This window comes from Bufo bufo, chromosome 3 (assembly GCF_905171765.1).
Source record: "Bufo bufo chromosome 3, aBufBuf1.1, whole genome shotgun sequence".
Lineage (NCBI taxonomy): Eukaryota > Metazoa > Chordata > Amphibia > Anura > Bufonidae > Bufo > Bufo bufo.
In genome coordinates this window covers 126,440,306-126,468,279 of record NC_053391.1, presented here as the reverse complement: position 1 = coordinate 126,468,279, position 27,974 = coordinate 126,440,306, and the positions used below count along the sequence as shown (strand labels likewise).

The 27,974-nt window shown below is 43.5% G+C and overlaps 1 protein-coding gene across 1 annotated transcript in view; it reads left to right on the top strand.

The window, feature by feature from the left end:
* SMYD4 (SET and MYND domain containing 4) overlaps nucleotides 1-27,974 on the top strand; it is a 58,146-nt gene that overhangs the window by 15,721 nt on the left and 14,451 nt on the right. The window contains exons 2-3 of the mRNA XM_040423559.1: nucleotides 11,677-11,833; nucleotides 19,845-19,989. Coding sequence (XP_040279493.1) covers nucleotides 11,700-11,833; nucleotides 19,845-19,989 — 279 coding nt within the window. The 5' untranslated portion in view covers nucleotides 11,677-11,699. The remainder of the gene's footprint in view (nucleotides 1-11,676; nucleotides 11,834-19,844; nucleotides 19,990-27,974) is intronic.

Here is a 27,974-nt window from a genome sequence, read left to right as displayed (position 1 = left end):
ATGGTTAGTGGACGCCCTGTCAATAAGATGAACCTGGGACCTTGTTTATGCATTTCCACCCTTTCCTCTGATTCCCGAGTAATACAGAAAATCCAGAGAGAACCAACAACAGTAATCCTAATAGCTCCTCACAGGCCGAAAAGAAGCTGGATCTCTGCTCTGAAACGAATGGCATTGGAAGAACCCTGGAGAATCCCCTTCCAGGGGAATATCCTCTCTCAGGGGCCAATAAAACATCCAAATCCGCAGTTCTACAACCTAGCTGTCTGGATGCTGAGAGCGAGTCACTCAGAAGACAGGGTCTCTCAGACAGAGTAATCCTCACTCTCAGAGCAAGCAGAAAAAAGGTTACATCAGCCATTTACCTTAAAATATGGAGGAGGTTCTGTAGTTGGTTAGGAGAAGAACACCCGAACACTTCTTCTCCACCCATAAATAAATTTCTAGATTTCTTGCAAAATGGGTTAGAACTAGGATTAAGGCCTATCACCCTTAAGGTCCAGATATCGGCTTTAAGCACATTTTATGATACTAGCCTTGCCTAACACTGCTGGGTAAAGAGATTTGTTAGGGCAGCCTCTAGACTAAGGCCAACTTTGAGCTCTAGGATTTCTCAGTGGAATCTTAATATTATACTAAATAAATGGTCTGTCTAAGCCCCCATTCTTTCCCTTAGCAGAGATTTCTATAAAACACCTATCCTTCAAAACTGCTTTCCTGATAGCCATAACATCTGCTAGATGTATAAGTGAAATTCAGGCCCTTTCCTATAGAGAGCCATACCTGAAAGTTTTTGAGGACTGAGTAACATTGAGGCTAGATCCAGGATTCCTCCCCAAGGTGGTATCAGATTATTACTGTGACAAAGAGATCGTTTTACCATCATTTACAGTCCTTCCTAAGGATGAGGCTCAAGAAACATTGCATCCTCTTGATGTTAGAAATACAATAATCTGGCCACCTCTTCAGATTTATCATTTGGCCAAAAAGTACTGCAGGCGGCTTCCCACCCTATGTAAATATATGTTCTCACTTGTGGCCTTCATGGTCGATGAGATGGAAAACCGTAATCAGACTTTCCGGTAATTCCATTTCCTTCAAACAAAATTATATTATTCCTATAATGGACACACACATTGCTCACCTACCTTGGTAATTTGGAAGAACTCTGAGCGTGAGGAGGGGTGGGGGCAATTTAAACTCTCTCTGTATATTCCTGCCCCTCCAGAGGTCAAGGGTCATCTCTCTCTTATGGCCGTCATTACCGGTAAGTCTAATTACGGTTTTCTTAAAATTAACTTTATTTTGTTTTCTTCACAGGAATTGGGAAAATGCCAGCGACTTGTTGGGTCAAGGACTGCTTTTTCTTGCCTGGCCATACCCACAATGGCCACGAAATAAAATTGCATTCCTTTCCAAACTGTCGAGAAAGAGTTGTAGAATGGTTGTCACAGTTAATTCCTGCGGGGGACGAAGTAAATGCTCTTGCTGAAGACATTCTTACAATGAAGCGAAAAAATTACAATAAGTATAGACTTTGTTCATTACATTTCACAGAAGACAGTTTCATTGTCAATGCCGGTGGGCGTGTACTTCGTCCAAACGCAATCCCGACCATATTCCTAAATTTTCTATATTCTGACAGAAAAGTTGCTGAGGATTTAACTAAACCCAAAGCGTTCAAGAGAAAACGACTGGATCATCTTAGTGTGCTAGAGGCTTATAGAAGAGCTTTGTCCTCTGAATCATCCATAAAAACTGAGTCAAGTGGGCATACAGAATCCTGCCCGGAAATTCAAAATTTTGCAAAGATTGTTGAAAGTCCTAGGTCAAAGTTCATTAATTCCTCAACTCAGACCGATTATGACCTAACAAATTCCATAATTATTAAGAGAGAACCAAATGTCATTATGGAAGAGCAATCGCCAGTACGACTTGGTCACTAAATCGACACCTTTGCCAGGATGTCTAATTTCCACCAATTGGAATCAGAGGCAGCTTACCATTCTTTTCGTTAGCCTTCTGTCTACAGTTCGATCAAAAGACGATCAATCCTCTGTGCAACCGGTAGATGAGGCTAACAGTAGTCTTTCAATGTAAATTAAAGTAAGTGCTAATGTGATAAATATGAGTAAAATATGAGATGCATCCCACACAAGTGTGATTTTGTATAACCTTTTTCCTAAGTATGAGAAATATAATCTTTTTATAATAAAAAATAAAACCAAGATGTTTTTAAAATGTTTGAAATTTATTTGGTCAACATGAACCATAAAAATTTGTCATAGAGAAATCTAAATTTTTGAACTGTACACTGCATATTAACCACATTTACTCCATGGCCAGATACTCTGCTGGCTCTTCTCTGCACATTAGAAAACCACAGTAATCTTGGTCTGGGTCAGGAAAAACTTTGGTCTTCTTTTTCCAATGCCAAGATAGCCGTGTATCCAGGCTGTGAATCCACGATATGCAGTTTTTCTAAGTAGCCTGTAACATAAATAAAAAATATGAATATTTTCAGTAATGAAAAATAAATTGCATATTTTCATAAATTTTACAAGCATTGCTGTATTAAAACACAAACTGCCTGCACCATGGTGTGACATCAATACGATTATATAGTGAACCTTACATAACACAAACCTGTTCAAGTCTTTATCCGGGGGAGGATGCATAACTTGACCTATTGCCCGCATTGAGACCTCCACCCTTCCTTGATCTTCCGGCGCAGCACGGTGAAAGCCGCTGGACTAAAAAGTCCTGCATGTCCGACTTTTTAGTCCAGTGGCTTTCGCCATGCTGCGCCGGAGCTCCGCCCCCGTCCCCATTATAGTCAATGGGGACGGAGCGGCGGCACGGCGAAATAGCGGAAGGACGGATCCGACATGGTGAACAGCCTGTCGGATCCGTCCTGCCGCAAGTGTGAAAGTAGCCCAACATAGAAAATTCTATATATTCCATTACTATACAAAGACAGTAAGACAGCATCTTTGGCGGACATTTACCACATTTTTTTAGCCCAGACTAATATGAAGTAGTGAAATGGCTACAGTAATATTGCCCACAGTGGCCCATGATGTCTACCATTGTGGACTGGGTTGGTGGGTGTAGTACTAACATATAATCACCCCCATCATGCTCGTTGTCTGAGGGGGTTGTGGTGCCAACTATTATAATCCCCCGCATGCTCGTACTAGGGTTGGACGATATCAAAAATATTCCCACGATAACGATATTAAGAAATTTATCGCGATAACGATATATATCGCGATAAATGCCCATTTAGAAGAAAAAAACACTTGGGGCCACAAGGAGACATTATACTGTATGGGGGCAGCCACAAGGAGACGTTATACTGTATGGGGTAGCCACAAGGAGACGTTACACTGTATGGGGGGCAACAAGAAGACGTTACACTGTATGGGGGGGGGCACAAGGAGACGTTACACTGTATGGGGCAGCCACAAGGAGACGTTATACTGTATGGGGCAGCCACAAGGAGACGTTATACTGTATGGGGGCAGCCGGGCAGCCACAAGGAGACGTTACACTGTATGGGGGCAGCCACAAGGAGACGTTACACTGTATGGGGGCAGCCACAAGGAGACGTTACACTGTATGGGGGCAGCCACAAGGAGACGTTATACTGTATGGGGGCAGCCACAAGGAGACGTTACACTGTATGGGGGCAGCCACAAGGAGACGTTACACTGTATGGGGGCAGCCACAAGGAGACGTTACACTGTATGGGGGCAGCCACAAGGAGACGTTATACTGTATGGGGCAGCCACAAGGAAACGTTACACTGTATAGGGGCAGCCACAAGGAGACGTTATACTGTATGGGGGGCAGCCACAAGGAGACGTTATACTGTATGGGGGCAGACGGGCAGTTCCCCAGCCTCTGATCAGCCCCCCCCAGCCTCTCCCTCTTATCAGCCCCCTCTGGTAACCCCCCCCCCCCCCCTAGTATTAATCATTGGTGGCAGTGGCCACAGGGTCCCCCTCCCCATCATTGGTGGCAGTGCCCCTTCCCCCCAGTATTAATCATTGCTGGCAGTCGCCACCGGGTCTCCCCCCCCCCATCATTGGTGGCAGTGGGCAGTGCACCCCCCCCCCCAGTATTAATCATTGGTGGCAGTGGCCACAGGGTGCCCCTCCCATCATTGGTGGCAGTGGGCCCCCCCCCCTCCCCAGTATTAATCATTGGAGGCCACAGGGTCATCCCCCCATCATTGGTGGCAGTGGGCCCCCCTCATTCCCCAGTATTAATCATTGGAAGCCACAGGGTCTTCCCCCCGATCATTGGTGGCAGTCGGCCCCCCCTCCTCCCTCCCCAGAATTAATCATTGGAGGCCACAGGGTCGTCCCCCCATCATTGGTGGATGTGGGCAGTGCCCCCCTCCTCCCTCCCTCCCTCCCTCCCTCCCCAGTATTAATCATTGGAGGCCACAGGGTCGTCCCCCCATCATTGGTGGCAGTGGGCCCCCCCTCCTCCCTCCCTCCCTCCACAGTATTAATCATTGGAGGCCACAGGGTCGTCGTCCTCCTCCTCCCCCCATCATTGGTGCCAGTTTGCAGTTCCGATCGGAGTCCCAGCTGTGTAATGCTGGGGCTCCGATCGGTTACCATGGTAGCCAGGACGCTACTGAAGCCCTGGCTGCCATGGTATGTTAGTGAGCAGCATTATACTCACGTGCGTCGTGGCCGCCGGTCGCTCCTTCTTCTGTCTGTGCGGCGCATTGCTAAGGCTTATAGCATTAGCAATGCGCCGCACAGACCTATGAGAAGAAGGAGCGCCCGGCGGCCACGACGCACGTGAGTATAATGCTGCTCACTAACATACCATGGCAGCCAGGGCTTCAGTAGCGTCCTGGCTACCATGGTAACCGATCGGAGCCCCAGCATTACACTGCTGGGACTCCGATCGGAACTGCAAACTGCCACCAATGATGGGGGGAGGAGGAGGACGACGACCCTGTGGCGGCCTCCAATGATTAATACTGGGGAGGGAGAGAGGAGGGGGGGCCCACTGCCACCAATGATGGGGGGACGACCCTGTGGCCTCAATGATTAATACTGGGGAGGGAGGGAGGAGGGGGGCACTGCCCACATTCCCGGCACCCGACCTCTGAGAGGACGCTGTGATCACCTGAGGGGTTAATTGCGCGGATCACAGCGTCCTCTCAGAGGTCGGGTGCAGGAAATGCGAGTGACAGAATTCCTTCCCTCCCCCACGCCGGCCGAACTGCTAAGAGCGCCGCCGCAAGCGGCCAGCAGGTATCGGGGACACTTGCACGAGTAGAAGTACTCTGCAAATGTCCCGTATCGGTTCATGCTGGGGCGGGCGGCCGCAGATTTAGAAGCGGTCAGCGTACATGACCGCTCCTATGACGTCACGAAATACCGCGGTATTTACAAAACGGCGATATCGCCATATCGCCGTTTTTTTAATACCGCGGTATATCGTGATACCGGTATATCGCTCAACCCTAGCTCGTACTGGGGGGTTGTGGTGCTAAGTATTATAAACCCCATCGTGCTCATTGTACTAGGGTGTTGTGGTGCCAATTATTATAACCCCCATCATGCTCGTTGTACTAGGGTGTTGTGGTGGCAAGATTGTGTCTATGAAAGTGATTAGTGCCAGGACAGATCCGTTTGGCTCAGTTTCATCAGACGGACACCACATGCACATGGCTTTTTTTGGTTTCTTTTTTTTGCGTGGTATCGAGTATCGCAATACTTTTTTATGATGTCGAAATCGAATCAAATATTTGCTATTGCAACAACTCTAGCTGTGAGCGGTCTGCTCTGATTGGATTGCACTCACAGCCAGGGAGAAGGAGACGTGTTCCGATACTCCTCATTATAATACAAGGCGCAAGAATCAACAGGAGGCCACTGCGGATGAACGGGGGGGTCTTTTGGGGAAAAAAAATGGCGATTGCATCAGTGGGGGCCACCCTATAAGGTAACACCCTAATTTGACTTTTTGAAAACTGATGAAAGGTCCTCTTTAAGTCTACTTTAACATTCGCGTTTTGGCTTTCCGTTTGTGAGATCTTTCCATTTGTGAATCTGCTTGCAGCATTTTGACTTCTGTCTGATGAAACTGAGCCAAACAGATCCGTCCTGGCACACAATGTAAGTCAATGGGGACCGATCCGTTTTCACTGGCACAATAGAAAACGGATCCGTCTTGGCTACGTTAAAGATAATACAAACGGATCCGTTCTGAATGGATGCAGACGGTTGTATTATCTGAACGGATTCGTCCATGACGGATCCGCACAAAACGCGAGTGTGAAAGTAGCCTTAGCCACTTTCTTATCAGTAAGATAAGAACTGAGCTATGAGTGTTTATAATGTCAGAGATAAGGAGTCTGCTCCCCAACTGACGGAAAAGATAGAAAATCCACAAGCTGCTACTACAGCATCTCAGCTCTGTACAAAAAAAAGGATGCCATATTTTTAAATAAAGACCAATTGAAAAAATGATTTTTAGCTTAAAATTAGTGCAACGCAATAATATGAAATTTCCCCTAAAGGTGTGCCTATTCTTTAATGCTATGTGAAATGCCTCACCAAAACCCACAACGATATATTCATTATATATTGAGGAGTTTACAATTTCTTCTCTGTATCAATTCTTCCCGCTTTTCAAGATCTCTGCCTGCTGGCGTCTAATAGAGCACTTAAAGGGGCTTTCCACATTCAGATTATTGATGGGCATTTGAAAGGCCATGAATATCAGATCGGTCTGACACTCAGCTCCCACGCCAATCAGCTATTTTATAGGAGCCACAGCGCTTATGTAAGAACTGTGGCCTCTTCATTATTTACATAGGTCCATCTCTCTGTATGTTGTCTGCTTAGCAGAGGTGCAGGACATTGCAGTTTCATTCTATTCCAGTGAACAGAATGAAGCTCTGCACCACTGCTATTATGCAGGTGGATAGACCCATATAAAGAATGAAGAGGCCGCAGGAGAAAACGTCTGTATGTGGGTAAGTAACTGGCTGAGTGATAGAAAACAGAGGGTGGTTATTAACGGTACACACTCAGATTGGGTCACTGTCACTAGTGGAGTACCTCAGGGGTCAGTATTGGGCCCTATTCTCTTCCAAATATTTATTAATGATCTTGTAGAAGGCTTGCATAGTAAAATATTAATTTTTGCAGATGACATTAAACTGTGTAAAGTAATTAACACTGAAGAGGACAGTATACGACTACAGAGGGATCTGGATAGATTGCAGGCTTGGGCAGATAAGTGGCAGATGAGGTTTTACACTGACAAATGTAAGGTTATGCACATGGGAAGGAATAATGCAAGTCACCCGTACATACTAAATGGTAAAACACTGGGTAACACTGACATGGAAAGGACTTAAAGATTTTAGTGAACAGCAAACTAAACTGTAGAAACCAGTGTCAGGCAGCTGCTGCCAAGGCCAATAAGATAATGGGTGGTATCAAAAGGGCATAGATGCCCGTGATGAGAACATAGTCCTACCACTTTACAAATCACTAGTCAGACCACACATGGAGTACTGTGTACATTTGTGGGATCCTGTGAACAAGGCAGACATACCTAGCAGAGCTGGAGAGGGTCCAGAGGAGGGCAACTAAAGTAATAACTGGAATGGGGCAACTACAGTACCCTGAAAGATTATCAAAATTAGGGTTATTCACTTTAGAAAAAAAGACAACTATAAATATATCAGGGGTCAGTACAGAGATCTCTCTCATGATCTACAGTGCTTTTGGAAAGTCTTCAGAGCCTTTCATTTTATTTATTTTTTTCTTGTGGTGCGGCCTTGGTATTCTGCCCTCAATACCTCATAATGAGAAAGTGAAAATTATAATTTTAGAAATGTTTTCAAATTTATTAAAGAGGAAAAACAAAAATTTTAGTGTTTGCCCTACTTTGGATCAACTTTGCAGGATAACAGGCTGAACTGGATGGACAGATGTCGTCTTTTTTTTTTAGCCTCACAAACTATGTTACTATTAGGGATGAGCGAATCGACTTCAGATGAAACATCTGAAGTCGATTCGCATAAAACTTCATTCTAAGGCCTCATGCACACGACCATGGTGTGTTTTGTGGTCCGCAAATTGCGGATCCGCAAAACACGGATGGCATCAGTGTTCTGCAATTTGCGAAACAGCACGGACAGCCATTGATATAACTGCCTATTCTTGTCCGCAAAACGGACAAGAATAGGACAGGTTATATTTTTTTAAAAACCGGCTCGGATGCGGACGAAAACAACGGTCGTGTGCATGAGGCCTAATACTGTACAGAGCAGGAGCTCCGTACAGTATTAGAATGTATTGGCTCCGATGAGCCGAAGTTATTGCTTCGCGAAGTCTTGCGAGACTTTGCGCAATAACTTCATAAATTAATTTGTACTGTAAGAAACCATTTCCCGAACTCTGGTTCGGTTGCAAAGTACCACTTGGAACCGTGCCCGAGTTCGGGAAATGTTTTTTTACAGTACAAATTAATTTATGAAGTCTTATCGGAGCCAATAAATTGACAGCTGAACCTCCCCATTCCCGTTATCAGTAGGTTGTGTTCCTACACACTGATTGGACAGTGTCGGACCTTGTAGAAAGCCTATTGACAAGAGGAATGGTAACGCCCATAAGCTAATATAGTCATACATTGCCAGGAGGAATATGAGAGGAACAGCACAATGTAGAGTTAACCCCTTCGCTATCAGCACCGTACATGTACGGCGCTGGAGCGAAGTGCAAACATGGCGCCCGCTCACACATGCAGCAGGCGTCATGGCCTGTGGGTCTCCGCTATTTCAAACTGCAGAGACCTGCAGCTAATTAACCCCTTCAAGACCAAGCCAGTTTTCACCATAATGACCAAGCCACATTTTGCAAATCTGACATGTTTCACTTTATGTGGTAATAATTCTGGAACGCTTTTACTTATATAAGCGATTCTGAGATTGTTTTCTCGTGAGATATTGTACTTCATGTTAGTGGTAAATTTGAGTCTATGTTTCACCTTTATTTATAAAAAAAATCCAAAATTGACAGAAAAATTTGGAAAAATTCACTATTTTTTAAATTTTTATGATCTGGATAGATCATCAGCATCTGATCGGCGGGGGTCCGACACCCGGGACCCCTGCCGATCAGCTGTTTGAGAAGGCAGCAGCGCTGGCAGTAGTGCCGCGGCCTTCTCACTGTTTACCGCAGGCCCAGTGACGTCACGACTAGTATCAATGGCCTGGGTGGGGCTAAGCTCTGTTCACTTGAATGGAGCTTAGCCCCGCACAGGTCAGAGATACTAGTCGTGACGTCACTGGGCCTGCGGTAAACAGCGAGAAGGCAACGGCACTACTGCCAGCGCTGCTGCCTTCTCAAACAGCTGATCAGCAGGGGTCCCGGGTGTCAGACCCCCGCCAATCAGATGCTGATGATCTATCCAGAGGACAGATCATCAGTTTAAACAAACAAATTGTGATGCCTCATAAAATATTTATTACTTAACATTCCCCATATGTCTACTTTATGTTTGCATCATTTTGTAAACGTCATTTTATTTTTTTAGGACGTTAGAAGGCTTAGAATTTTAGAAGCAATTCTTAAAATTTTTAATAAAATTTCCAAAACCCACTTTTTTAAGGACCACTTCAGATATGAAGTCACTTTGTGGGCCTTACATAGTAGAAACCACCCATAAATGACCCCATTTTAGAAACCACACCCCTCAAGTTATTCAAAACTGATTTTACAAACTTTGTTAACCCTTTAGGTGTTCCACATGAATGAAAGGAAAATGAAGGTTAAATTTCAAAATGGGCTTAGGAAGTAGCATTCTTGTGCACTTTTTCCCCCACCTATCCCACGACCTTGATTAGGTGTGCGTGCTCCTCCTCTCATTCATTGCTTGATGCACACAGAGGTAACTAGGAGCAGCACACTATGGGCCAGATTTATCATTAGCTCAAGTCAGAATAATGGAGTGAAAAAGTCCCAAAAAAGTCCCAAACGCTAAAACTGCGCACAAATTTGCGACTTTTTTCTGCTCTGCACTCTGCTCGCCAGTTTTCTGAAAGTGGGCGTGTTTTCTTATGTAAATGAATCTCTAGACAGATTTACTATTGGGACTATTTAAAAAAGTCGCAAAAAAGTCCCAATTTCACTCCAGTGAGGACCATGCTTATCTTATGAGACTTTTTAATAGAACATGCGACTTTTTCATAAAACGTGCAACTTTTTCGTAAAGATGTGCGACTTTTGTAAAGCTGCTTACTGACGGATAAACTGCTACCGTCAAACCACATTTATTACAGTCTTAAAGGGCCGATCATAAATCTGACTTGGCTAAAACTGACTTTAGCCATATGTGAAAGTGGAGTGAGCTGTCAGAGGAATGATAAATCTGGCCCTATATGTGCAGGGTCTGCTTTCCTTAATGTCGATACGGCATAGGTAGGTTTAGAGTAGGACCTGCCTGCCTGAGACCACCTTGGCGCGGGTAGGCGCTTTCATAAACAGGCTTTATTCCATATACAGTATTATCTTTGCATCTATTGTTTTAGTGCATGGTTCTCCGTGATTTTATGTATGTAGCCATGCACATCCGCATATTTATTATCATATCGTGCAGGATGTTGTGTATTTTTTTCTGTGGGAGTGTGCATAGGCACGCAAGCGCAGCAGCTCCCATCCCGGCTGTTCGTATCTGTGCTGCAGCAGTGGCCATAACCCCTGGAATCGAGGCAGTGTATAATGAGATGGAAAATGAATCAAGCCAGCAGGAAGGCTGTTCCAGCAGGACCTCTGTGCACTCTGGCAACGCCGGATCTCTAACGCTAGTGTGCAGCTAGCCTTACTCAGGGTTTCCTCACAATCGGCATCTATCACCTATCCACAGGAGAAGTCATAAATGTCTGGTACCTGGGACCCCCACCAATCTCGGGTCTCCAAACCCTTCTTTGTTCCTTATTGAACAACGGCATTGCCGACGAGTTTCAATGGCACAGTGGTTGAACTTCTGCAACTCCATTCAAAATCTATGGGACTGCTGTAGACAGAGAAGTACAACAATGACTGACTACTGAACTGCAGAGAACAAGTATAGGCTTATTATGTGTGCTCTACTGAGCAGGAAGAAGACTGCAGGGTTTTAAATACTATGGATAGTCACTTAAAAATGTAAAAAGAATAAAAACTTGCATGTGCGCTTGGCATCTATGTTGGTCCCATGTTCATATGTGCTTGCATTGCTGAGAAAAATTATGTTTTAAGGGGGCCTTTAACGGGGGCGTTGCTGTTACATCTAGAGGCTCAGCTCTCTCTGCACTTTGATTGACAGGGCAAGATATGGTGATGTTTTCACTGCCTGGCCCTGTCACTGAAAGTGGCGAGGGCGGGCCATTGCAGAGAGAGCAGCATCTCTAGGTGTAATGGCAACGCCCCTGTTGCTCCTAGAGACTCATTTGCATATATTATGACTAATTTCTCTCAGCAGTGCGGATACATATGAACATGGGACCAACACAGATGTCTTTAGCTGCCGAGCGCACATGTAACAGGTCAGCCAGTGTCATAGGTACAAATCTGCTGACAGATGCCCTTTAAATAATATGTCATCATTGTGGCATGTAACATATGTCATTAATCTCTTTGTGTGCAGCTTGGAATTAGTTTGTATTTCTGATGGAGCTTCCTGTTGGGGACTGGCAAGACTATGCCCATCGCAAGTGGTCACAGCTATCCGCACATGAAAAAGGAAAGTTTTCTCCAGGATCAGATCTTAAGGAGAGCTTCGATGCTTGTTGGTCACACCTCCAGTAAGTAATAATTAGCAAACAGCATGTGTGCGACATGAGACTCGCCTGCGACTTTACTGTGTTTTTACAGCCAAATCACAGCTCTAAAAAAGCCAGCAAGTAGCAGACAACACATGTAGCCCCAGCCAAGGAAGTATTTCCACCTGGGACATTGGTGGCATATCGCTCCTTTCTCCAGAAAGTGAAAAAAGAGCAGCCACTTATAGGTGGCCACCATCCATTCATCGCTTTGGGAGTGCAGACATTTTTTAGAATTTTATAGCAGTGAATGGAGAAGATGCCATGCGTGTGCAGTGTGCGTTCCTTCACTTTAGGGGCCATGTTCTGGGGTTGGTGGATCCCAACTCTGGGATCTGATCCTATCTGACATTTGTGGCATGTCTTAGCGATCTGTCATAAATGCTGGGATGGGACAACCCCTTTAACCACTTAAAAGGGTTTTCCATGATCTCTATCCTCTGCATAGGTCATCAGTGTCTGACTGGTGGAAGTCCAACACCTGGGACCCCCGCTGATGAACTGTTTGAGAAGGCCCTAGCGCCGCTGCCTTCTCCCTGCTTGCCAAGCACAGCGGTGTACGTTGTATAGCGGCTGTGCTTGGTATCGCAGGGGGTGAGCTGCGCCTAGGCCATGAACGTCCTATCACATGGCCTAGGGAAAGCTGTGAGAAGGCGGCAGCTCTACTGCAAGCACCAATGCCTTCTCAAATAGCTGATCAGCGGGGGTCCCAGGTGTTGGACCCCCGCAAATCAGATGCTGATGACCTATCCAGAGGATAGGTCATCAGTATTAAATCTTGGAAAATCCCTTTAATTACATAAATGTTTAACTCCATCGTTACCAGGCCAATTTTTCAGTTTTAGCAATGTGCTATATGCAAATAACAAATTAATTTCTGAACCAACCTACATTTATTAAATATCATTTTTCACAGGACATCTTAGACCTTTCTTTTATGCCTTTAGATGACGGATATAATATTTATGTAAAAAAAATTAGGGATAAACTGAAAATAATGAAAACATTTACATTTTCCCTTATCAATTTTATTTAATTTTATTTATTTTTTTAAAGAAAGCTAAAAGGAAAAAAATGTGTGTACATTTGTATATTTTACACACGCAAAGTCTCTATACTATTTCTAAAACTAATAAGTATACCTTTTTTCTGTTATTTTCTGTATTTCACTTCTTATTTTTTTACTTTTTTAATGAAAAAAGTGAATTAACCCCTTCCCACCACAATCATGGCAGGAATGGGTAAATTCAGACTGCAGGCTCACAATTAATTTTACATCCAGCAGGGCTCGCTCTCACATCAATAAGCGTGTTCCCCTGCCGCCTTTTTACACTTGACCACACCTTTTATACATTGGGTTGCAGTTAGGAGCCTAACACCACCACGTATGTAGCTGTACGGCGGTAGGCAAAAGCGTAATAAGGGCTTAGTTCTCACTATGCATCTCTAGTAGCCTACACTCTTCTATTTGGGCTTTTCAGAAAGGTTGCTATATGTGTGAGACTTGTGTAGGCCTAACCTGCTGAATGGAATTCCTACCGGCCTCATTAACTATAATGGGGTGCGGCGGAGATCTGAATGCAATCCGGCAAATATGCCAAGAAATTGCTGCACGCTGTGGTTTGTGTCCGACTGATTCCCGGCATTCTCTGCCGGAACCGGCTGCCATAAGCAAATCCAAGGTTATTTTTCAAACAATGTGAAGCAGAATCCCGGTCTGACACAGATTTCTGTTGTGGATATGCCATCAGGTCCACACAAGCGTTAACACCATGTTCACAAGGTGGAATTTCATACAGATTTGCACACACAGTCCACTCTGACATTCGCATGCAATCTGCATCCCATGCATTTCGAATGAAGTTTCCACAGCGGCGTTCACATGCGTAGGAAAATTTCTGCACAGAGATAAGACTTTTTTTTTTTCCTGCATCAGATATAAGTGGCATGTCACTTAGTTCAGGCATAAAACTCGAGGGTTACCAAAGGGAATGACAGTGTAGCTAATCTCCTGTCATGTGAACATACCCTAATGGAGCTGTTTTAAGGCTTTTCTGTGCAGAATTCACTCAAATAATGAGCATACTGCAGGCCTTTTCAGCTGCATGTAAATGGGATCTAAAATATGGATATGGAATTTCAGCATATTTGATGAGGACTTGGGCACAGAATCTGAAACCTGAATGTTTGAACATGACATTAACCTTAAAGGGGTTGTCCGGGTTCAGAGCTGAACCTGGACATACCCTTTTTTTCACCCCGGCAGCCCCCCCTGAGACTAGCATCGGAGCATCTCATGCTCCGATGCGCTCCCTTGCCCTGCACTAAATCGCGCAGGGCAAGGTCTCTCTTGTTTTCAATAACACACTGGAAGTTTCCGCCCGGCAGTGTGTTCGGTGACATCACCGGCTCTGATGGGCGGGCTTTAGCGCTGCCCTAGCCGTTTTACTGGCTAGGGCAGCGCTAAATCCCGCCCATCAGTGCAAGGTGACAAAAAATATTTTATTTTATTTTTTACGGTGTTCACCTGAGGGGTTAGGTTATGTGATATTTTTATAGAGCAGGTCGGTGCGGACGTGGCAATACCTAATATGTATACTTTTTATTTATTTATTTATTTAAGTTTCACATGATAAAAGCATTTTTGAAACAAAAAAAAAAAATCGTGTTTTGGTGTCTCCATAGTCTGAGAGCCATATTTTTTTTTTTTGGGCTCATTTTTGCGGGATGAGGTGACAGATTGGTACTATTTTGGGGGGGGGGCATACACCTTTTTGATCGCTTGGTGTTGCACATTTAGTGATGTAAGGTTACAAAGAAATGTTTTTTTAGCACAGTTTGTTTTTTTTTTTTTTGACTGTGTTCACCTGATGGCATTAGTCTTAAAAATGCCTGATCAGTCAGAAAAATGCATTGAAATGCCCGATCCGTCATCCGGCAAAACGGATTTGGCATTTATTTTTTTTACCTTTTTTTCGGTCTGCGCATGCATTCTGGATCCGGCACTAATACAGTCCTATGGAGAAAAAAAATCCGGATCCGGCATTCAGGTAAGTCTTCAGTTTTTTGTGTTTTTTTTGTCGGAGATAAAACCGTAGCAGGCTGCGGTTTTATCTTTTGCCTGATGCATCCTGAACGGATTACTCTCCATTCAGAATGCATGGGGAAATACCTGATCAGTTCTCTTACGGCATTGAGCCCTTTTGACGGAACTCTGTGCCGGAAAATAAAGACGCTAGTGTTAAAGTACCCTAATATGTCTGCTTTTCTTTTTTTTCCCCTATCGTTAAAAAAAATATATTTTTTTACTTTATTTTGGGGAAAGGATGTGTTTCTTTTTTTATTTTTATTTTTTACTTGAAACGTTTAATTTTTCTTTTAAAAACTTTTTTATTTTTTTTAAAACTTTTTTTTTATCCCAATCTGGGAGTTCAACTTTTGGGGGTCTAATCCCCTACACAATGCATTACAATACTTCTGTATTGTGATGCATTGGCTGTAAGTGTAATACACTTACAGCCCGCTTCCTGTGAGATCCAGGGGGCTGGATCTCACAGGGTTACATGGAAGGCAACCACGATGCCTAAGGAAGGCATCGGGCTTCCTTCCCTGCCATCGGGTCCCCGTCACAGCAGCACGGGGACCCGATGGCGACCCTGCTCCTGGCAGGATCCCGCACGTGCCGTGGTCAGCGCTGACCGCGGCAGTGCGAGGGTTAATGTGGTGGTTTCACCGTGCCGGTGCATATAGCAGGGGCCCGGCTATCAGTGAATGCCGGACCCCTGCCGCTGTAAGGCGCTGGTCCTTAAGTCACGTCTACCAGCGCCGTACATGTACGGCGCGGTTCCTTAAGGGGTTAAGAATGATTGCTAATGTTGTGACTGGTCTGTGGAAAAATATCTGTGTGTGTGTCCCAAGCCTTACAAGTAGCAACCCACAAGTAAAGAAAACAAGTATGTAGATATAGTTTAGTATTTCTATGGTACTTCAGATGTGGATGGAGTGAATTTCCTGAGGGAGAAGCTTAGTTAACAACCTGATGAGCTGTGGACAATGAGGGGCACATTTATTAAGACCGGTGTTTTAGACGCCAGTCTTAATAAAGCCCTGTAGCTGGTGGATCCAGCGCCAGTTCTAAATGTAAGACAGCTTCCTTGCCGTCTTACATTTAGACCATTTTCTACACCGAAAACAGAAAATGGTGAATGAGACGGGCCTGACGGCCTGTCCCCGCCCATGCCCACATTTTTAGACCTGGTGTGAGTGAGGAAAAGTCACAGATAGCGCCCATCTGCACCTGAAATATGCCTAATATAGGCATATTTCTGTATAATAAATGTCCCCCTGAGTGGATAAAGAAAGGCCTCCTATTCATATGCACAATTGGCCAAAAATATGACACTTAAAGAGGTTTTCCGTTTTTAATGATTATATTTATTTGTTTAGAGAATAGGCAGTTATACAATTTTATAATATACTAGTAGAAGGACCCGGCTTTGCACGGGTATATTTCATCTATTTCATTTAATGTTTCTGTGTGTCGTTAAAAGATATCGACAGTATCCCCCATAACAGTGACCTCCTACAGTACCCCGCTTCTTTAACAGTGAACTCCACAATCCCTCAGCCCTTAACACTGACCGCTCCCCCACAGTGCCCCGCCTCCTTAAAATGGGACCTCCACAGCAGCCCATCCCCTTAACTTTGACCTTCACAGATGAGTTTCACAGCACCCCACTCCCTTGACATTGACCTTCTCAGGGGCCAACCCCCTTAACGGTGACCTATACAGCACCACACCCCTTAACACTGACCTCCATAGGGGTCCGTCCCCTTATCTGCGACCTCCACTGTTCCCTGCCTCCTTAACAGAGACCTCCACAGCACCTGTCCATTTATCAGTGACCTCCACAGTACCCCGCTCCCTTAACAGTGACTTCCACAGCAGCTGCCCCCTTAATAGTGGCCCCTGCCCCTTTAACAGTGACATCCAGAGCAGCCTACCCCCTTAACAGTGAATGCCCCTTTAACAGTGACCTCCATAGCAGCTGCCCCTCTAATAGTGGTCCCTGCCCCTTAACCGTGACCTCCACAGCGCCCTGCCCCTTTAAGGCTAGGGCTACATGACGACATGTGTCGCGTGACATTTTGTCGTACCAATGTCGCACAACAATTTTTTATAATGATAGGCTATGGTGTTACACTGCGACACGACAGTCGCAAAAAATCCATCCAAGATTGATGCCTGTAGCAGTGTAGTTGGCCCTATGTGTCGTGTGACTTGTTGTCGTCGTGTAGCCTAATGCTGACCTACAGCAGTGAAGAAAAATGGCTGGGTTGTTATGGAAACCTGGAGTAAAACTGTGTGTATGTGAAGACTAAGGGCCTGCAGGCTTCTATTGGCTGATAAGGGACATGTGATCGTGTGTATGGCAGTTGGGATATGAGTGAAAGACTTGCAGGTTTCTATTGGCTAATGTAGGTCATTTTTGGGGGGAATGCGTACATTCTAGAGAGCTGAGACCCGGTCTAAAACCTTCCCGGACACCTGATGTACCTGTGGGCCAAATTTGGTGAAGATCGGTCCAGTCGTTTGGTTGCGCATAAAGGACAGACAGACAGAAATAAATTTTTATATATATGAGATACGTATTTATTATATTTGCGCCATAGTCTCTAAATAAATAAATAAAAACCATGGTACAGCCCATTTTAGTTGTGTAAAATGCATCCGTAAGAGAGCTGGATAGGGCTAAAGATGACAGCAGTCATGTGACCCTCAAATCTGTCATGTGATCTTTAGCATTCAGTTAACTGCTCAGATTTCAAAAAGATTAATAGAAGTTTTTTAAGATGCAGCACATATGTATACAGTATATACAGCATTACTGCCTACAGCAGCACATCATATCCGTCAGTGTAGAAGCACATCTAACATACTGTAGTTCTCCTTGTTTCCCCTGTATGTGTTGTGTTTGTCTTTTTTTTTTTCAGCTAACTTTATTAACAACGTGAAAACATCACCTAGAAACGGGCAGCCATTTTACAAGTAATCCCAAAACACACATACATTGAAGTAAGCAGTAATTGTAATAGCCCCAATGGTTTCAACCATTATTCCTACTGTATGTAGTTATCCCATGGAAGTGCCCTGTGTGCTGACCCAGCACATATGTCATGAAAAACTGTTGTTTACTGAATGTCAGTGGGGTGTCACATGACTGATGCCATGATTCAGTTAGGTCATGGATACGTTACACATGACTGACTGATTCATGGGCTGAACCATTTTACTGTACATATAGGGGTCAACAGCCTGATATAAGAAAGGTATTTAAAGGGGATGTTCTACTAAAAATATTATACTTTTTTTTTAAACCAGCACCTGGATCTGACTTTTGTAATTGCATGTAATTTTATTTAGTCACCGCTTACTTATTCAATAAATTGTATCTGTATAGTGCCACCTGCTATTTGTTCTTTTTCTAATTTATTTGTCCGGCTCATGAAGATGGCCACACATGCTCGGTTTGATCCCTTAAAGGGGTTATCCCATGAAGAATGTAAAAAATGAAAATCAGACATCATATAGCCCATGACAGCCTCTTTCTAACAAAGCCAGAACCAGCCCTGTACCTCACATGGATCCAGAGATCTCCCCATTCATTGCTCTGCTAGATTTATATCAAGCTGAAAGCTCAGGGGGAGTGTCTTTTCTGCTGCAGCTAAGGGGGAGTGTCCATGCTCGCCCTATCACAGCTCAGGAGGGAGATGAAGGATGAAACTGAGCATGTGCGGCCTCTTCTCAGTGAGCAGGTCAAAGAAATAAGAAAAAATAACCAGCAGGTGGCGCTATACAGATACATTTTATTGAATAACTCAGTGGCTATGCTAAATTTGTAATTACATGCAATTGCAAAAGTATTCAGATCTAGGTGCTGGTGTGAAAACTGTATAATTATTTTCATGAGACAACCCCTTTAACTGCCCCTGAGCTGCAGCGGAAAAATAAATCTTAATAAATCCAGCAGAGCAATGAACGTGGAGATCTCTGGATCCATGTGAGGTACAGGGCTGGTTCTAGCTTTGTTAGAGAGAGGTTGGCATGTACCATATGTCTAATTTAAATTTTTTACTTTACTCATGGAAAAACCCTTTTTAAGTAAAAATTTTAAATACATGTCTATTTGAAAATTGTACAATTTCCTATTATATAAACAAACAGATAAAAAATAAATAAAAAACAGAATACCACTTTAATATCTCTTTGGACCAATTCATGACATGAAGGAGCGCTAAAGTCATGCTGCACTTGATATGAGATAGGATCAGACTGGAAAAACTGTACCGCTAAAGGGCTGCCAACATCACATTTTCAACCTCCATTTGTGACGTATGCTGGGAAAGGCATACAGTAGACTGTTGTCTCTCATTGTTAAAAAAATAAATAAATACTCTTTTCCATACTGCAAAAATAAAGGTATACTGACATACCAGTCTAATAGAGGCGAAAAGGACACTCTTTTAACCTCCGTCGGGTGAACGGACCATAGGACCATATCATGATGTAAAAAGGCCTAATAAGACATAACATTTCTACTGCTTTATCTTACTAGATGCCATATGTTCTGCACTGCAGAATTGCTGAGCTGTTGGATAAAGAACCAGTAATTCCTTCTGCATTAGATGTTGACTTGTTCGGGTCACTACATTCCTGCACAGCGCTGGCAGTCATTCCAATCTGTCATAGATCTAGAATCAGATCAGTTGGGACTTCTGTTAAGGAGACTATAATATGTTTTTTTTTTTCCCTATTTAGTACACAGCTCGAAGAGATGGTTTTAGATCGCACAAAGGATATTTTTCTTTGTTGTAGACAGATGAATAATGGTAATGCTTATGTCAAAGTCAAGCAGAGTGGATTGCAAGTAGCGAGGAGCGGGGCATGTGTATGCACACAGTACAAGCACCTGTCTTTAATTTCTCTCCACAGGCAGGAAGAAGAGGAGGCATTGGAGAGGTTGTGCAGCAATCTGGGTGTTGGGAAAGAGCCTCGTGCTGTGCTATTCTACAAGGAAGAAGGAAATAAGAGGTTTGGAAGAAAACAGTACACAGCTGCAGCAGTACTATATTCCAAGGTACAAGTGGCAGTGAAATTCCCCTGTTCTTAAATGTTAAGTCCTTTTCTGCCAGACTGCATGATGCCGAATTAGATTTAATCTTTTACAGCTCTCTTTAGAGCAGTTCATTTGAAAAGACAAATTTATCAGTGAGTTAAAAGGTTGACTGGAAAGGGCTGTTCAATAATAAAACTAGGAATCTGGAACTGGGAATTAAAGGGGTTTTCAGAAATTTTCATACTGATGACCTATCCTCTGTATAGGTCATCAGTATCTGATCGGTGGGGGCCCAACACTCGAGACTCCTGCCGATCAGCTGTTTGGGAGGACATCGGCACTCTTGTGAGCGCCGCGGCCTTCTCTCTGCTTTTCCTAGGCCGAGTGACGACACGTTCATGTGTCACATGGCCTACGGGCAGCTCAGCCCCATTTAGGATACCAAGCGCAGCCACCATACAATGTACAGCTCTGTGCTTGGTAATCTGCGAGAAGGCAATGGCACTCACAGGACTGTTGGAACCCCACCAATCGGATACTGATGACCAATCCTGAGGATAGGTCATCAGCGCTGCAGCCTCCTCGTAGATTACCAAGAACAGTGCCATCCATTGTATAGTGGCTTTGCAATTACTGGAACTGAGCTGCACCTAAGCCACTTGACCAATGAACTTGACTTCACTGGCTTGGGAAGAGGCTGTAGTTCTTTGTGCAGCGCTGATTGGAGGGGTAGTGTGTTTGATCCCCACCGATCTGATATTGATGACCTATCTTGAGCAGAGACAGACCAGCCTGCATTATGTTTAAACGAAAACCTTTTAGGAAAATAATTTTTAGCCCATAATAAGTGAAATGCAATATTAAAAAAAAAAAATACACACAAAGTAGGGCTGGGCGATATGGCCTAAAATCTATATCGCAATATAATTTGAAGCATGTGCGATATATCGCAATATATTATTTTCTTCTGTATGTATACAAATTACAAAACTGTTCAAGAAATTTTTGAGATGCGTTTTGTGTAATAGATCTTTTTCCAAACAATGTAAAGATGAAGTGTCCCCCAGCCAGCGCCATCAGCCCCATGTCATTGCCACCATCATCATCCATGTCCCCCATCCAGCGCCATCAGCCCTATGCCATTCCCAGCACCATCATGTCCCACAGCCATTACCATCAGCCCCATACCATTGCCATATCATCCATGTCCCCCAGCCAGCTCCATCAGCCCCATGCCATTGCCACTATCATCATGTTCCCCAGCCAGCGTCATCAGCCCCATGCCATTGCCAGTTTGCCACTATTATCATGTCCCCCAGCCAGCGCCATCAGCCCAATGCCATAGCCATCCACCCCCCCCCCCCCCCCCCTCCCGGTAGATTCGGTGCCCCTGCTAATATACTTACCTTTCCTGCAGGGTTCTCGTCTGGCTGATGGAGTCCGGACCGTGTCTTCTTCCCAGCATGCACTGGGAGGGACCTGACATCAGACACATCCTCAGCCAGCGCGCTGACTATGTTTGCACGCTAGACCTGTTGGGGATATAAAGCAAATGCTTTATATAAAAAATAGGATCAAAGGAAAAATTTCAAAGGAAGTTAATCCTAGAGGTTGACATATAAAACACCTCAAGAAGGGATTGTTGTTAATTTAATTATGTTGTGCAATCAGTACAATAAGGTACAAGCGTCTATGCAAAAATATAAATGATTTATTATACAATAATTTAGAATACAATCAAAGCTTAATCATAGAAAAACTCAATAATATGCAATAACACACAGTAATATGCAGTACCCAAAATTCGCCACTAGATGGCTCTAACACGACTACCAGCGTTTCAGTTTTCACCTGGTCACTTTATGTGGTAATAACTTTGGAACCCTTTTATTTATCCAAGCCATTTTGAGATTGTTTTCTCGTGACACATTGTACTTTTCGACAGTCATAAATTTGAGTCAATATATTTTACCTTTTATTTATGAAAAAATCCCAAATTGACCAAAAATTTAGAAAAATTCACAATTTTCTAAATTTCAATTTCTCTGCTTTTAAAACAGAAAGTGATACCTCATAAAAAAATGTATTACTTAACATTCCCATATGTTTGCATCATTTTGTAAATGTCATTTTATTTTTTGGGAACGTTAGAAGGCTTAGAATTTTAGAAGCAATTCTAAAAAAAATGTAAGAAAATTTCCAAAACCCACTTTTTAAGGACGAGTTCAGGTCTGAAGTCACTTAGAAACCCCCCATAAATGACCCCATAGTAGAAACTACACCTCTCAAGTTACTCAAAACTGATTTTACTAACTTTGTTAACCCTTTAGGTGTTCCACAAGAATTAAAGGAAAATAGAAATTAAATTTAAAAATTTCACTTTTTTGGCAGATTTTCCATTTTAATCCATTTTTTTCTTTAACACATCGAGGGTTAACAGCCAAACAAAACTCAACATGTATTACCGCAGAAGGAAAGGACTGCCGCATGGTTTTTGGAAGGCGGATTTTGCTGGACTGGTTTTTAGACACCATGTCCCATTTGAAGCCCCCGTGATGCACCCCTATAGTAGAAACTCCTAAAAGTGTCCCCATTTTGGAAACTAGGGGATAAGTTGACAGTTTTATTGTTACTATTTTGGGGTACATATGATTTTTTAATCGCTCTATATTAAGTTTTTTTGTTAGGCAAGGTAACCAAAAAATGGCTGTTTTGGCACTGTTTTTATTTTTTACATTTATCTATTTTTATCTATTTTTATAGAGCAGGTTGTTACGGACGCGGTGATATCAAATATGTCTACTTTCTTTGTTTTAGTTTTACATAATAAAGCATTTTTGAAAAGAAGATGTTTTTGTGTCTCCATTTTCTGAACGCCATATTTTTTTTATTTTTCTGCCAATCGTCTTGTGCAGGGGTCATCTTTTGCAGGAAGAGTTGACGTTTTTATTGGTACCATTTTTGGGTACATATGATTTTTTTTTGATCATTCAATATTACACTTTACTAGGCAAGGTGACAAAAAAAATTGGTGGTTTTGGCACAGTTTTTATATATTTTTTTTTTTTACAGAGTTCACTTGAGGGGTTAGGTCACGTGATATTTTTATAGAGCAGGTCGTTACGGACGTGGCAATACTTAACATGTATACTTTTTCTTAATTTATGTAAGTTTTACACAATAATAGCATTTTGAAACAAAAAAAAATTGTTTTAGTGTCTCCATAGTCTGAAAGCCATAGTTTTTTATTTTTTTGTAGGGCCCCTTTTTTTGCGGGATGAGATGATGGTTTTATTGGTTCTATTTTGGGGGGCATACGCCTTTTTGATCGTTTGGTGTTGCACTTTAAATGATGTTAGGTGATAAAAAAAGTGGTTTTTTTTTTGCACAGTTTTTATTTTTTTACGGTGTTCACCTGATCAGTTAGGTCATATGATATTTTTATAGAGCTGGTTGTGAGGGACGCGGCGATACCTAATATATATACTTTTTTTTATTTATTTTACTTGAACACACTAATTGCATTTTTAAAACCAAAAAAAAATAAAATCTTTGTGTCTTCGTGTCCTGAGAGCTATAGTTTTTTTTATTATTTTGGCGTTTGTCTTAAGTAGGGGCTCTTTTTTTGTGTGATAAGGTGACTGTTTTATTGGTTCCAGTTTGGGGGGCATACGCCTTTTTGACCGCTTGGTGTTGCAAGCCATGTAAGGTGACAAAAAATGGCTTTTTTTGGCACAGTTTTTATTGTGTTCACCTGAGGGGTTAAGTCATGTGATACTTTTATAGAGCTGGTTGTTACGGACACGGCGATACCTAATATGTATACTTTTCTATTTATTTCACTTTAACACAATAATTGAATTTTTTAAACCAAAAAAATGATCTTTTAGTGTCTCCATGTCCTGAGAGCTATAGTTTTTTACAATTTTTTTTTTTTTTGCGGGACGAGGTGACTGTTTTATTGGTACCATTTTGGGGGGAATACGCCTTTTTGATTGCTTGGTGTTGCACTTTTTGTGATGTTTTTATTTTCTATTTTTTTTACGGTGTTTGTCGAACGGGGTGGATCATGTGATATATTTATAGAGCCGGTTGGTACAGACGTGGCGATACCTAATGTGTGTGTGTGTGTGTGTGTGTGTGTGTTCTTATTTTTTTTTTCTATTTTTTTTATATGAAATCAGGGGAAAGGGGCGTTTTTTCTTTTTTTACTTGAAATGTAATTTTTTTTTATTATTAAAACCTTTTTTTTACTTTACTTTTGGGGGTCTGATCCCCTCTGCAATGCATTACAATACATCTGTGTTGTAATGCATTGCCTGTTAATGTATTACACTGAGTAATACACTAACAGGTTGCCTAGAAGACCCGGCCTGAGGCCGTAGAAGGCAGGTCCCGATGCAGTGCAAGGCATTGGGCAGCCTCTGCACGGCATTGAGCTGCCTTTTCACCCATCGGGTTCCCGCCACTGCAAATCCCTTCTATGCCATGGTCAGCGCTGATCGCAGCATAGAAGGGGTTAATCTGCCGGCATCGCTTGTACAGCGATGCCGGCGGATACAGCAGGGGCCTGGCTACCAGGGACTGGAACTCAACACTACATGATTGGTCATGATACTCAACACCTTCTTAGGTGGTGTATCTGCTCTAGAAGAGATTCGGTGGTTACTATCAAGCGAATTGAATATTACATTGCTTGAATACTGTTTCAGGTGGCGTATTTAGGCTAGTGCTTTATTCCATGGCTACTACTGTATGTCCTCTTCCGCAGGTGGAGTATTTACGCAAGCGCTGGAGATCGTAGCTACTACTGTAGGGCCTCCTTCCCAGGTGGTGTGTCTACCCTGACTTTGGCTTTTGTAGCTACTACAGTATATCCTCCTTCTCAGGGGGAGTATTTACGCTAGCGTTACATATCATGGCTACTACTGTATGGCCTTCTCAGGTATTGCACTAGCCCTTGTTTCGGTGGTTACTATCTGTATGGGCTTCTTCTCAGGGGAAGGATTTGTGTTAGCACTCCATGCCATGGCTCCTACTGAACAGTCTTTTGGGTGGAGTATTTGCATTAGTACTACATACCATAGCACCTTCTGTATGGTCTCCTCATCAGGTGGCGTATGGTGCTATCACCATATACTATGGCTTCTACGGTATGAACTCCTCCTCAGGTGGCGTATTGCGCCAGCACTAGTTCCTGTGGCTACTCCTGTCTGGCCCCATTCTCAGGTGGAGAATTTGCCTTAGCCCTAAGTGCCTTGTCTACCACTGTGTGGTTCCCTTCTCAGGCTCAGGGCTTACGTTCCCCTGCAAGCCATGGTGGCACCCACGTTGCTTTCTTCCTCTCTCCTTGCATTTCTACTGGATATGGTTCTGTGGTTTCTACCACATTGCCTTCTGTTCCGTTCCATGTTTCGGCACTGGCTCTGTATGCTGTAGCTTCTACCGCTTCTCTCCTTCTATAGGTGGAACCCTCACACTGGTCTTAGGTGTGGTGGTTGTGTCTACATTCCCTCTCAGGTGGATCTCCGGCTCATTTTACGCGACCAATGGATGCCGTTGCACCAATAGGTGGGGTCTTTATGCTGGCGCTTGCAGTTTTAGTTGATTCGTCCATTTATTCCTGCTGACATGGTCATTTGCAGTACTTCCATTCTCTGACCAGGTATTTGCATTAGTATGCATGCTATAGCTGATGAGCCATTCACTTCTGATGCACACTTTTGCTGGGTTCTCCCTGGTTGGCATAACCCCCTCGTTTCTATGACATTGGTCTACCACATGGTTCTCATTTTAAGTGGGACATTGGCGATAACTGTTGATGCTGTGACACCATCAACACTGCCTCTTTTACGAGATGAGTAATAGATTTGACATGTGCTTATGTAGGGCACATACTTTGCATCAACTGCTTTTCCCCCCTCACCGGACGGGACTATGGTGTTGTTGCATGTTTCCAATGCTAATAGATGTTTCGTTGCTGGAACGCACTTTCGACATTATGCCCCTCCGCAAGACAAGTAATTGCGCTCCCCCCAGATTATGTTTCTGTCTACATGGCCAGTATCCATACTCCTGAGGTTGGATTCTTACTGTTCTGGAACGTCTGCACTATTTTTTCTTATAGGCCCAGATTTTCTCAGGTGTTTTTGTGATGTCGGACATAGTCATCACAGTCTCTCCTGGAGAAGTATTTCGGACCAATCTGCGCATTCCACTGATGACAGCATTGTCCCCTTCAGGCAGAGTAGCTACACGGTGACAGTAGATAGTCTCTGACAAATCTACACACCTCTGATATTTTTTGGCGTCAGCTTTGCTTCTATCGATCACTACAGTATTTTTATTCTTCAGCCTGCAGTTGGGTCTGCCTGATCCAGGCCGTTTGGGAAGTATCAAGCAGCTTCTTTTGTTAGAAGTCTCACGACAAGCCTCTACGGCTGGGGGCATCTGTCTTCCACAATACCTGCTCCTTAGGGGGCGTTTCCTTTTTAAGCAGAGATGTATGCTGCGATCCTTACCTTTTGGATCGGCTTCCATTAGTGTATTCCGGCAAGTGTATGTGCTCTCTCATGTATTGTAGCCTGATCTCTTTTAAGAGTGCAGTTGCTCAGTTTCCTCAGGCTGTCTAATGCCAGTCATGACATGGTCCTGGATCCAGCATCACTCAGTGCTCAGTGGCGGAGGTTGCTTTGGCTGCACTCTTCTGCCGCATTGTTCTCTGCTGCACAGCTGGGATGCTATTAAACCCCGGGGACGCAGTCTTTTTCTCTTAGACTACTCACCATTTGTCTATGGTTTTTCATTTTCTTCCTCTGACTGGTTCCCGTTGTGACTTTTTGTCCCTTGGCCATCCCTTATCTCTGTCTTGATGGGTAATCATATTCCATACTTTTTAGTTTCTTTTCGTGCTGGATTCTTTACAAAGGAGAAGCTACTCGCTATTTTCTTTTACAATTTGGCCCATGGGGTCTCCTCACGTACCTGGGAGATCCCTACAGGACTAGTCCTCTTCCAGTTGCCCAGTAATTCCTTCCAGTTTTCCCATTTCTTTCCTGGGTTGAAGTATCCCATCCTGATACTTACACATTGGGTAAGGTTGTGTCTGGGTTTTCCTGTTGCTCGTTCGCCAGGTCTCGTGCATACCCAGATTCTACAGGTTCATTTCTGTTGAATAGACACCCCTCGGTTTTCTATGGGGCCTATTGCCATGCAAGACATCCTGGGTTTCCAGTCCAGGTTCCCACACCAATTCTGTGGTCCTCGTTATCCGGAAGTACCTTCCGCACATCATCTTCAGTCGTCAGACATGCTTATCTTTCTTGTGGATATTATGTGCGGCTATCTACATCTTCTGAAGCCTCTCGAGCCCTTGGGCTTCGTTTTGCCCTATCTAAGACGCAGTGCGTTCTACATTCTCTGGCTGGCCTTCCTGGTTCATGCTCTTCCTGTCCTATTCAGGGTTCCTGTGTAGGACCGGCCTTAGATTTGTTTTAGATAGTCTTTTATTCCCACCCCATGGTACTGCTTTGGAACTTCCCATGATCTCCTGTGTCCCCCAATGATACGAGAAAATAGGATTTTTTTGTGCTTTCATGTAAAATCCTTTTCACGCTGAGTTCATTGGGGAACACAGCACCCACCCAGTAAGTTCATTGCTGATTCTTTTTGGTGGGTCCCATCTGACCCATCTCCAGCTCTAGCTCTCTTTTATACAATTAGTTTCTGCTGGCTGCTCCTACTGCTTTTGTACACACTGATTAGCTCAGTGTATGCAGGAGGGATATAGCTGAGAGGAGGAGCTAACACTTTTTTTTGCCTAGTGTCGCCTCCTGGTGGCAGCAGCAGGTATACCCATGGTTTCCTGTGTCCCCCCAATGAACTCAGCGAGAAAAGGATTTTACAGGTAAGCACAAAAAAATAATTTTTTTACACGGAGCAATATAACAGGCCATTATTGGGAATGAACTAAACCTTCCTGATAATTGCCTGATCGTCAGCAGAGA